This window comes from Schistocerca nitens, chromosome 1 (assembly GCF_023898315.1).
Source record: "Schistocerca nitens isolate TAMUIC-IGC-003100 chromosome 1, iqSchNite1.1, whole genome shotgun sequence".
In the NCBI taxonomy this organism is placed as follows: Eukaryota; Metazoa; Arthropoda; class Insecta; order Orthoptera; family Acrididae; genus Schistocerca; species Schistocerca nitens.
This window is the reverse complement of record NC_064614.1, coordinates 665,847,148-665,859,982: the sequence shown is the minus strand read 5'-3', so window position 1 is coordinate 665,859,982 and position 12,835 is coordinate 665,847,148. Positions and strand designations below refer to the sequence as shown.

General features: G+C 41.0%; 1 protein-coding gene across 1 annotated transcript; it reads right to left on the bottom strand.

Annotated features, from left to right (window-relative positions):
- Window positions 1-527: 527 nt before the first annotated feature.
- On the bottom strand, window positions 528-12,153 carry LOC126236698 (uncharacterized). The gene is made up of 3 exons (XM_049946209.1): window positions 12,122-12,153; window positions 7,258-7,665; window positions 528-1,308 (listed from the first exon to the last, which is right to left on the bottom strand). Exons 1-3 carry the CDS (start codon window positions 12,125-12,127, stop codon window positions 1,018-1,020), a joined length of 705 nt encoding a protein of 234 aa, XP_049802166.1. The 5' UTR covers window positions 12,128-12,153; the 3' UTR covers window positions 528-1,017.
- Window positions 12,154-12,835: the final 682 nt, after the last annotated feature.

The following is a 12,835-nucleotide window of genomic DNA, read 5'->3' as shown; positions in this document are numbered from 1 at the left end:
TTTGTGCTGTGAGAGGTTTTCGCTAGAGACCACTGTTTTCGAGTTATCAAGAAATCGTACAAAACTTACTTTCTGTCTTTGGAACCATTTGGAATGAGACACACTTCCATATGAATAGTCTGTTGAGAATTACCAACACTATCACTCCTCAAAGCATACACCTATCCTTCTGCCTCACCCTGTACAACTGTGCTAATGTTCTGCCACAAAAGTTTTTGTATATAAAATTAATTCACGTGGTTTCTATTGTAATCAACAGTTTAATCTCAACCCAATGGTAATGGCACTGAAAGGAATAGTACAAGTGTAGTCAGAATGACAAAGTGCTACAGAGTAACATGGCAGGTCAGTAAATTAAATTGCATTTGATTGTTTCTATAAAAATTTTATTGACGTGTGTCCAGCCTTACATCAGTAGTTAACAACAAAATGAAACATTAATCTCTCAGACGTTTCCATACATCACTGCATTCTATTAACAATAATTTTTTTCAGTTAAAAACGTTGTAGATAATATGAGCTTAAGAATAACTGGAAGTCAGTAAGTCTGAAACTGAAATAGTCTGGATTGCAAAAGGTGACTTATTTGCCATTCATTGTCTAACAGTTACAAACATTTGAGGTGTAATTTCGTCCGTCAAGTCATATGTGAGATCAGAGGAAATAGACTGTGTTGTTATATTGGCATTTTTCTGTGCCTTCATAAGCTACTGAGATTGAATATAGGGTTCTGCGGATATATTTTAATTATGAGGTAATTGCAGATTCCTAGATGCAACGTGATATCACAAAGTAGTTATTCAACAATGTGAAGATACTTTGTCTGGCCATATGAAATTACATATGACGGTTTATCACTGTGCATGGTAGCACCAAAAAATTTGCTGATTTCACACATGTTATGCACTTTGAGTAATTGTATAAGATTGAGTTGCATTCAGATATTTGAAGGATTAATGACTTGCAGTTTTCCACATTATTTTTGGAAGTAGAAATAGAGAGATAGGTACAGTCAACCTAATTGACACGCACGAGTTCGGGTTTTCCATACGTGTAGATGGGAGCGCCGGCAGGATGCAGGTCCTGGTAATGGAAGCGTGCCAGGTATCCAGGGGTGAGCGCTGGCTGCTGCAGGGCAGACAGCTCACTGGATGCTGCGCGCTGCTGCTGCTGGGGGGCGGCAGATGCGGGGGCGGGACCGTGGGCGTAGGCGATGCGCTGCAGGCGGCCGTCTGGCTGCAGCACGTAGTACACGCCGCTCTCCTCTGCCTCACGCAGTGCCCCGTTGCGGCCACCGGCGAACCCAGACTGAGGGCAAGTTAGTGTTTGTTATGTGCTGGGATTCAGAAACACCAGCCTGCTTTATTTCTAACTCTTGTACCCAGTTAGGTAATTTTTTTTATTCCTCGCACAATTACTCACTATAATAAAGTATTTTAACAGCTTTTCTTATCCCTTGACCACACCTTACGTATTTCGACTTTGCATCATTTTCAAAGGTAGTGCTACTTCAGTCATAAAGTTGTTCATTAGATACAATGGTATCAAGTGGAGTTTGCGCTTGTGACTCAGAACGTTGACGTGATACAATGTATCTAATAAACAATTTTGTACGACTAACATGACAGACAGTTGAAATGCTTAAGGTGTTGCTGGAAGAAAGCAGGTGTGGTCAACATAGAAATAGCTATTCTCGTCTCTCAGCATTTTCGTGCAAATTTCTGCTATCATACAAACATTACCCACTCTGGCCATCAAAGATCTTCAGATACAACGAGCGGTATTTGATAAACAAGTGTTCATACTTTGTCACTTGTTCATCAACTGCCGTCCCTGTCATCTGAAGACGGCCTTTGGTGGTCAAAACCAGTTATGATTGTATCACAAAAAAGTGACTGTGTCAAAAATAAAAAATAATAGCTCACAATAAGTCGGTCACCATTTCCATAAATGGAGTGTCATTTTCTTCCATTTATCCCAGGTGTATGAAGATGGTTGTTGACTACTCACATTTACTTTAGTGTCGAACGAGTACATGATTTAGCTTATCTATAATCACCTGGTCAATGACTATTCAGAAGCATTGAATATAAAAAAATGAGGTAACCTGTAAAATTTGTAGGAGCCAGTATTGCAAGAAACAATTTCACCCAGTATCATGACCATTTTCGTTGATATCTTCATTCAAAAAATAGTTTAGTTTCACATGGAGCTCAATCACTTACTTGCTCTTGTCAGGACTTTCTGTCAGTAGGTCACTATCAAAAAGGTTTCGGCCATAGCCTCGGTTATACAATTAGGATTGTCACTCCAATACTTATCTTGCTGATATACAGGGTTTAAGTTCAGATATTGTGATTATTGGTACCATAATAGGCACCTTCGTAAGTGTGTTAGTTGTTTTTCCTCTGCATCTAACAGCTGCCCCCACAAATATGTAACATAATTTGCTACCTGATCTTTACTGCACAGTCTTAACTCCGTCACTAAGTGGACTACACCTGTCAATATAGACTAACCCTTTAGCGCCCGTGCATCCACACTTCAAAACCTAATCTGATTTCTAGGGAAAATATGCATTAATAACTTGTTCTTGCCACATCTTCCGGGAGGTACTAACCAACCTAAAAATCAACCACTCCTAATAGCTATTATTATTAGCGTATGAATGAGGTAAATACTGATCTAACATTGTTTAGTACACTGTCCTCAGTGATCAATAAAAGTATCGCCACTTGTACCCCTAACACACTGCATATGTAAAGACTGAACAATAACATTTGGACAATTGGTACATTTTCTGGAAAATCACGTGGTTCTGAACGGCTACCGTGTCATCCGATGTCATTTGACATTATTCGGATGTTATATGAGGAGGGGAGGGAGTGGGATCAACACATTTCTCTCCTGCAATTGATAGCTTTCCTGAACTTGGCGTCACTACAACTCATTGAAGTAGTGTCTTAATTAACCTCATGTGGAGAAATGGAGAATTCAATTCTCCCATAAAAAAAAAAACTCTGAATGCACTGGAAGCTGAGTCCGGGTCTTCTACAAGGCAGAAAAACAAAACTGATAGGTCAGCTATGGAGACTGCTCAGTAGATGTCTGCACAGTAAAATTTGCAGTGATGTCTTTCCCCACTCAATTCTTGAGCAAATATGGGAGGAGACTTACACCTGCCGAAACATAAAGGGGATACTGAAAATTATTCCAGCAAGAAACATGAGGGACTTCCATTCTTCTCACATTTCTTAACAACGTTCTTTCTCACACACCTGTAGAGGTACTGATGTAAGTTGAATTTTACGTGTAAATTTACAGTTTATATGCACACATGCATTACTTGGTATTGGCTACAGAGAACTAAAGCAATTCACCGTGGTAGACTATATACGGATACTTTAAGATAAAAAAACGCTACTCAATGGTTTAATAGAGGAGTGACTGGCGGCAGAAATAGTAGTATTGAAGACGTAAATATACCTCAATTCTTAGTTAACAAAACTAAAGAGTGCTAGTGACGTACTAGCTCCATAATTATTTTTATATGACTACAGATACACGTGGTCGCGTGTCAATAATTGGAGTTTTGAAGTGTGGTAACAAGTAACATGGAGATCCTACTTTAACACAGACATATTAATTGAAGATAGAGTTTTTACTGTAGTTCTATTTTCCCACCAATTACGAGCGAATAAATTATCTACTTGATTTTTCCTATTTAAAGACATTTCGATTCTTATCAAATAATCATCGTTAGGGATTTGACATTCAGTCCAACATCAAGAACTCTACCGTACTTTTCCATGCCTTCTGGTAGTCCGCAGTAGTACACAATCTGCAATTATTCTAACGTTTTCCAACCGCCTTCCATTATATCATCGTGGAGTTTTCTTATGGCTTGAAATCTAGCACATAATTTCCTCTACGCTCATCCGTCTCTGGAACGTCTTATTTCCAACCGTTCGCGAGCCACGATGCCGTTTTGGATCCCCGTGTCAGGTGTGCTGGAGTCTCTCGTTATTGAGCCAGTAGGGCCCCAAATCCAGGGTTTTACCTGCCTGCCGCCCTGGTTACTGGAGAGTCCCAGAGTGATTTCAGTTTTTGTGCGGTGCAAGAGAGATTGCACTCCTGCTACCGTTCTTAACGCAACATTTTCTCCCAGTTTTATCCGAGCACCACAAATATCACGACTGTGTGGCTATTTTTATGGGTATGTCGAAATAGGGGGATTCTGTGGACTGCTCTGTTGTTTTCCCGCATCTTGTCTGAAGGTTTGACTGCCTCAAGCGTTTATAGCCTTTGGCGCAGAATTTTCTACGATCTTGCGGTAATAGGAGCAGATGAGGCGTTCTTGCAGTGCTAAATTTCTTGTCTGTTCCGGTTCTGTATGTGCCCTTCACTCGTTGAAACATTTGTATCCAGCAGATAAAGTAGTCCAGACCATCCAGGATACCCTCCTGTAGCAACAACGACTGCGAAAGAGGTGGCTTTCTGCTGAGTATCAGACCACATCGGCATTGCTGGGAACTAAAGGGCAGATCTAGCAGCCAAGAAGGCGTGTTTCGATCTTCAGCTATTTCAGTGTACCATCCCCCTACACGCTATCACCTCACTATTGAGCTCAAGAGTCTTCGTCGGTAGGAGAATGAGTGGCTAGAAGTGACCGCCTATAAGCTCTGTTAAGCAAAGTCCACAACTTCCAGCCACGTAGACGGGACGAGGCTTTCCTCACTCGTCTTCGTATAGGCCACAGCCCTATGACACATGGATTCTTGCTCCGGCGAGAGGACCCTCCAATGTGTGGTGCTTGTGGCGTACAGATCACTGTGCGCCACGTTTCAGTTGACTGCGTTTTGCCGGTGGATCTGCAATCTCTTTTAGGTAATAATCAAACGAATCTGGTTAGAGTTTTACAGTTTTGTGAATTGTCCAGTATTTTTTACTAATACTTTTGGGCGATGGTTTCAAATCGGTCACAGGGTGACTGGTATTTTACTTAAGTGACCATCCAGTAAGAATTTTCTGTGGTGTCCTTTTAGCTCCTTTCTTGTTTTCCTTATATTCTAGTCTCCTGTGCAGCACTTTCAGTCTTTTCCCGCTGTCTTTGAGTGTGTGAATCAATTTTACTAATTTTGTCCATATTCGTTTCTTTTAATGAGTGTAAGGGTGCTCATACCTTGACGTTGAGCGCTCGTAAGCACCAACACACACTCACACACAGAAAGACACACACACATAATTTCCTCCTCGCAGATATGACCCTTTCACCTACTGACTTTTGCCGAACCTTGCTTCCTATTTCTGTCATAATTACTTCCTCTCTATCATTAAGTCTTCCTCTCTATCATCACATTTAATGGAAGAGAATTCTAAAGTCCCAAAGGGCCATTTGAACTCTTATTTTCTCATAGTCCGTTTAATTTTTGGAAGTGGCTATGAGCAAGAATCCCATAGGTCTATTGGTGTCTTGGGTGGTAACTAGAGTACATGAGGGGCGTTCGATAAATATGCAATACAGTTCTTTTCTCTACCAATTTCGGTTCGAAAAATGCAGAATTTGTTGTGGGATATGGGGAAACATTCCCGCTTAATACACTATTGCCTCGTGAAGTTCCCATGGGTGGTGGCGCTACACGTAGCCTTCAAATTGACGTCTGTAACGGAGGTGTGTCCTAAGCAGAGAGGTGTCACTGAGTTTCTTTTAGGGGGTGGAGGGGAGGCAGAGCATTACATAAATAAATAGACGCTTGTGGAATGTTTACCTGACAGTCAACAAAAGCACGGTGAGTCGTTGGACGAGACGTTGCAATCAGTTCGCGTATAGCTGTGCGATCTCACGCGTGCCAGCCGGCCGCACACGGTTACAAAGTGCACTTTCATTCACAGTGATCGACGGATCACAATCAAACATCCCGCTGCACAAAATGGTTCAAATGGCTCTGAGCACATCTGAGGTCATCAGTGCACTAGGGATTAGAACTACTTAAACCTAACTAATATAAGGATATCACATACATCCATGCCTGTGGCAGGATTCGAACCTGCGACCGTAGCAGTCGCGCGGTTCCTGATTGAAGCGCCTAGAACCGATCGGCCACCACGGCCGGCTCCCCATTGCACAACTGGACATCTTTGTTGGTAGGGCTAACACATTAGTCCACCAGTTGGAGTACTCAAAGGTGTGTCTCAGCTGGATTCGCCTAGAAGGAGAGCATAAAGAGCAACGAAGGACAATCTGTGAGGCTGACAGTGGCAGTTTCTTTTGTAGAAGATCGTCACAGGCGATGAAACATGGGTTCATCCCTTCGAACCGGAAACAAAACGGCAATGCATGGGGTGCCGGCGCACTACCTCTCCTCCGAAGTAAATATTCAAAGCTGCAATCTCAGCCGGTAAAGTAATGTTGATGTATTCTGGGATTATGGTTACTCTCTTTGATGTTATCCCTCATGGTGCAACGATCAGTTGGGAAGAGTATTTTGTTACCCTCAGGAAACAGCTACAGCGTGTTCGTCGCGACAAACATACCAACAAACTTCTCCTTCTCCGTGACAACGCAAAACTTCGGACAAGTCTGCACAACCGAGATGAGTTCACGAAACTACATTTGACTGTTTTTTCTCATCCACCCTACCACCCAGATCTCGCACCTTCTGATGTCTATCTGTCTGGCTTAATGAAGGGTGCACGGCGTGGGAAGGAATAAGTGGTGGATTGGGAGCTTACTGATGTAAGATGTTGGCTCCGACGTGGACCAGTAGAGTGGTACTGTGTGGGCAACTGGCGGTCCCAGTAAGGTGGCAAAAGGCCGTCGCATTGAATGGAGATTATGTTAAAAAATATGTTTCGTAGCCAAAAGAGCAGGTAATAACGTGATGTATTGGGATCCTGAATAAGACCAGCCGGCTTTCAGCAAAAAAAAAAAAAAAAAAAAAAGAAAAAAAAGAAAAGAAAAGTCGTTGCATTACTTGCTGAACGCCCATCGTGAAAGCTCAGCCAGGCAAAGAAATGATACGACATTGGCTTCACATTTTTGAAGGTGGTGTTTTAAATCTGCTTCAGCCACCCAAATTTAACTTTTTGTGGTTTATCAAAATCAGTTACTGCAACTACGTCGAAAGTCCCTTCGGAAGCATACACAAAATCCTTCATTGTCTTTCCCCAGTTCGGATTCATGTACCATCTCTAATGAGCATCGTCGACAGCAGGTTGTCTTCCTGCATCTCCGAAAACACTTCACACGGTACTTACATCAGCAGGAGCGACAGTGGTTGGGACCTCGGTCGTGGTGGTGGCGGCCTCAGTCGTAGTGGTGAAAGTGGCCGGTGGCGGGCCGTACTCGTTGGGCAGGCGGTACAAGTCCGACAGGCGTGACGGTTCTGGTGCCGGGATGAAGAACTGCCTGCCGAATAGGCGCGGGCTAGCGCTCGAGATCGGTGAGAAAGACGCAGGTGCTGAGAAAGCCGGGAGCGACTGCGTCTGGGCGAACGCCTGCGGCTGCTGCTGCGTCTGGGGCAGCGGCTGTTGCCTGGGCTGATCCCTGGGCTTTGGCGGCGCCTGCTGGCGCTGCGCCTGGGGGAAGGGCGCCCCGTAGCTGGAAGAGGGCGCCTTCGCTGCTGCCATCGCCGCCAGCGACACCGCCACCACCAACGCGAGGACCTGCAGCAGGTGGTTATCCTCTTTAACACCAGCAGCCACCCATACAAGAAAAACAGGCTACCAATTGCGCATGGCATTAATATATTACATGAAATGGACAAGGGTCACCAAATGGACTTATACGAAGAATCTGGAATATTCATTCATGAGAAAGTATGTGGAGACATATTAATAAATTATTAAGTAATAATATTAACATCTTTAAAAACTTCTCCAGCACTCAATGTCTGTGTGGATGATATTAGGACAGCAACCAGCCACAAAATTTACTTTCAGGTCCTTTATTCAAAGGGTACCGAAACGTGTCGAGCAGGAAAAAAAATAAACAGGTAAAGCGGTTTTCCCCTGCTTATAGAATGACTTTATTTTCAGTTATTGACGGGTTTGATATTTAGCGCTGCGTTCCATCCTAAAGCTCTACCTCTACTTAGTCTTTGTATATAAATTCGTATGGCAGCTCGTTTAGTCTATGTGTATTTCACTATTACAGACGTCTTTCACATATGTCTTATACTTAAATCTCTCCACTAATCACATGACTAAATAGTCTGCAGTACTGTAGCAATTGCTTGCATGACTCATTCCCGTTTAAAGGAAGTTGATATTTCTCGACTTAGTTGCCTTACCAGGTAGGATTGATGTAGACTGAGTTGTCCAAATTTCAACCAGGGTCTAAATCTGGTCTAGCTACATATTTGGTACTGGGAGATGCACAGCCTAGCGCAAACTGTGCAATAGAGTGCTTCAGGCTACGTCAACTGCTCCGTGAAACCACTACGAGATTTCATTGTAGTATGTGATTGTAGTCAATTTATACTCTATTTCGAACATCTTACCACTTTCTCAGGAATGAACTGATTATTTTTTCATATTTTCTGCGCTTACAAATTGTCTTCTCTCTAATGTCTCATGTAAAGAGAAATCTTAGCTTTTAGAATGTCTTTACTTTTAATAAATAATATTTTTTGTTGTTTGTAATTAAACTACAATTTACAAAGTGGTAATGCTGTATATTAGGGCTCTTATATGTGATCTAAACTCGCACTCTATCTAAATTTTGGGCCAATTTTTCAGTATAGCTACCCTGTTTTCTTTTTAAAATACCGGGAACAAAGACGATATGTATCCGCGCAGGGAAAGAAGAAGAATAGAATGGAACAAATAAAACGAAATCTATTCCTGTAGTCAGAGATAAAAGTATGGGCACAGCTTTCTTAAGGGTACCCATCCAATTAGGATAGTCCTTACCTGGGAACATTTCACATGTCAGCCCCTTTAATTGTTGACCTCACCCTGACAGATTTCCATCGGCTATTAATCCTTACGAGGTACGACATTGCTCCTGGTGCTACGGCAAAGGAAAATGCAACAACAGACGCAAAGCAGTAGGATTTGTTCTGATCACTGTAACACCTTAGAAAACAAAGTTGTATGAGGATGCTGATCAAGAAATCCCCCCAAATGTAACTCTGTGAAAAATAAACTGAGGTTTGCAAAACAGTGCGGAATCTCATCCGAAAAACTAAAGGTTGAGAAACATGAAAGAAAAAAAAACAAATCTATATGGGCGAAAAAAGCAAGAAAATAATTGAAATGAGTCTCAGACAGATGACCAGTTATGTCATTTACTAATTGACAAAACAAGACAAACATTGATGATGCAAAATGCATTTTTTTAGTGAAACTTTTATGATAAAATGTGTTACGTGGATCACGTGTAATATGTGGGCACACAACGAATGTGGAGGAGCTCGTAGAAACATTTATATTTGTAACTTTTTTTTTCAAGTGAATAGAACGTTTTGCATTATGTGGCCACATTTTCTGTTAAAAAGTTGATTGGTTTTGCGACCACTTTACTAAATTTTTATAAAATTTTTTTCTATAAACAACGTATTCCTCATTTATTTTATTAAGCTTTTTTTCCATGATATCTCCATACTTTTAAGACCACCCGTAATTGAGACCGCACCTCTAAGTTTTACAAATGTTGTCAATATTTCTTTGAGTCCCCAAATGGGAAGAAAATAGTGGACGTATGCTACATGTCACCGTAATGGTTTAAAGGATGGCACTTCAAATTGTTGTTCACCTCAGTATTCTTTATTTATTTCGAACAGAATGTGAGCATGTTTAAAAAGTAAATGGTAGCCCAAATTTAGACCGCTTTCTCTACACATCTACGTCTTACATTCATATTCCACAAGCCATCACAGATGCATGGTGGAAACGTTATCACTGCTCTTCATTCTGTCTCTTGCTCAAATCGCAAACAGACTGAATGAAAAAGGACAATCTATGTTCTTCTCTACATTCATATTCCGTGTGCCCGTAGGTGGCACAGCAAGTCTATTCCACGAAAATCATATAAAAGCACTAACTTCTCCATTCCAACGATATCTGAAATAATTAATTGTGGTTTCTTATACATCAGAGACACTGCCTTGAAACGTTACTACATACCACAGTAATTTTGCTGCTTTGTACGTAATTTATATGTAGTGAGACGAATATGCCCCTAAAACGTCATAGAATTTAGAAAATACTGGTGTGTAGTATGTCAATGCTATCTTCAAAATTGAAAATTTTTCTGTGATTTCATGTTTTTCTTTGTAAGGAAAATCAATGTGTTTTGGTATTTATTTGTTATACTTTATTTTTAAAATGCCCATCTTGATGGAACCAATCTAAGATTAGCAATTTAACTCTGGAAATCCCAGGTTCACATGAAAACATGGATATAGTTAGGTTCGTGGGACACGTGTGTCCCACTTCACCGATTTTCGATTTTGGTCGGTTCACAAATTTTTCGTAGTGGAAGCGTATTATTTATCACAAAGGAAGATAACTTTTCATCTTTTACTTTTCTAATGTACGAAAAACAATTTTTAAGCGTGGAAGGATGAAGAGAGCTACGTGCAGCTGCTGCCTTGTAGAAAGACCGATGATGATATGAGAAGCTAATTATACGTCTCGAAATAATTCATAATAAAGAGTCCGTACCCCAGAAGGAAAAACTATTTCAAATTCATGGTGTGACATTTCATCTCACCGTCCCTTTTTGCCTATAAAGGCATCAAACTGACGGCGTAGTGCATCCACTGCTTTTTTTTTTGTCTAGCTAAGCAATGATATAAACTGTGTCCATAAGATTTAGTAATCTTTTTTATCTTTCCTTTAATCCCTTCACAATATAACAACTCCGAAAGTACTTTTAAGTCCTGCTACACCTTAGTGTAGATGTGTAGGTGCTCTCTCGAATTCTGACAGCGATAGTGAGTTTTACAAGATCAGAGTGTACGTCTGACTTGACTGAAGCCTACATGGCTCATTGAAATGTTTTACATTTTGTATTTGAAATACAAATTATCTGTAAAGTAAACTTTTCCAGACATAATCTAATGTCGTTGCTTTCTTTTCCTCTCTTAGACTCTCCATTACCTGACGTTCAATAATTTATTTATGATTCGAACCAAGGAAGAGGTTTTGTCAGTAGGGTATTCTCAAAAACTTTTTCACACATTTATCTTCTAAGGTGTCATTTGTTTACTTGAAAAAACGTTTAATCTCAGTTTTCTAGATTAATTCATCACTTTGTCGTCATGAATAAGTAATTAGAATTACCAATGTAGAAAAGAGGTGATCAGAATATTCTAATGGAACTAATGACGCTGTGTTTTTTATTAAAGCACTTCACATTTCATCTTAAAGACTCTCACGGAATTCATGTAACTGTTGTTAAAGTCTCTTCTCATCTGCAAAATATTTCATTTCCGTTATTAAAATAATTGTATTTGGAATTGGTTAATCTTATATGTGAACCTAAATAAATTCACCCTTCTTCAGGTATCACAGGAATTAATATTCCATAGGAACAATTAACATCAGTCCAGAGTATTGAGAGAAATTTACAACGTGAAGAAGATGATCTATTTGTTTGACAACTAGATTCACTCCTTTGAAGTTTCAATGTAAGCCGTTCCAGTCAGTAAATGGGGCTTTTTTGAAGATTCACTGTAGCTTGTCTTGTCGGTACATGCGTTTTTCAATCGATGACTGACGCTGCCAGGTTTCCTTTCAGGCTCACCTCTACATACACTAGCAACTGTTCAACGATTCACTACTTACAGTACTAGGTCAAACGCAAAATTTAATGCTGCACAGCCCGGATTTTCATGTGGACTAGTCATGGATTTCTGTTAGCATTGTTTCTTTTTATCATATAATTTTTGTGAGTGTTATTGATCGTTTAAACTCGAATGTTGGGGAAGAAGAAACACTGAAAAATGCTTCTCGTACGTCTGGAACATAAGATAGGAGCGAGGGATCTAGTCATTGAAGAGAACTACGCGAAAACGACTAAACTGTCATGCAACGACACTAGTTGTTTACCAAGCAAGTGCAAGCAACACTTCTCTCGCAGTTCAGATTAACAACATACCAGCTCAGCACTTACCTTCATATCTGTCGTTGTACTTGCTGCACCACGGAAAGCTGGACGAGTGTGATGCCGTATAGCCATATCGGGCGCCTTTTATACCGATCGGAGCTGCGACACAGACGGGGTTACGCCACGGGCGATCTCCCCATCGCACGCCCAACAGGTGCCACGCGAGTTGCGAGACGACGGCAGGTCAAGGTGTCTGCAGCCTCTCGTTACGTCACGCGGCGAGCCCTTGCTCTGCGACCATTCCAGCCACTGCAAGATCATTTTTGAGTCGTATTCCAGCCTGCTCTAAACTACATGTCGTGCAAAAGGACCAACAGGTGTTCCCTAATTTCTGCACGATGTGTTCCCTGTTGCTTCTGGATGGCTAAGTTTGTATTAGGCAGTTAAGCAGTTGTAGGTCAGAGTGCTGCTCCTTAAGGATAGTGTCCTAAGGAACACGTGATGCTCCCTGGTCTCTGTTGCAATCTTAAAATAACACGAAGTATGTGGAATAGAGACCGTCATAAGCGGTTTCCGGCGTTTTCTACTGTTTTTGTACTTGTGAGACACGAGAATGTGTTTTGTGGTACATTCGCAAATATTTTGAGATGTATACGTTTAACGGCTGTGTAATATATTTAAGGTATTTGACAGTTATTGTTAATACTTCAGTTTCAGAAGTTTGCAATGAGAAAAACTATATACATTTTTAAAACTGGTTGTACAGGATGGTCAGAAACA

What these genes read in the sequence shown, in the direction of transcription:
- LOC126236698 (XM_049946209.1), bottom strand. An exon ending in CCACTGTCGCTCCTGCTGAT is followed by an intron (nt 1,309 to 7,257) that starts GTAAGTACCGTG and finishes ACTTGCCCTCAG; the next exon opens with TCTGGGTTCGCCGGTGGCCG.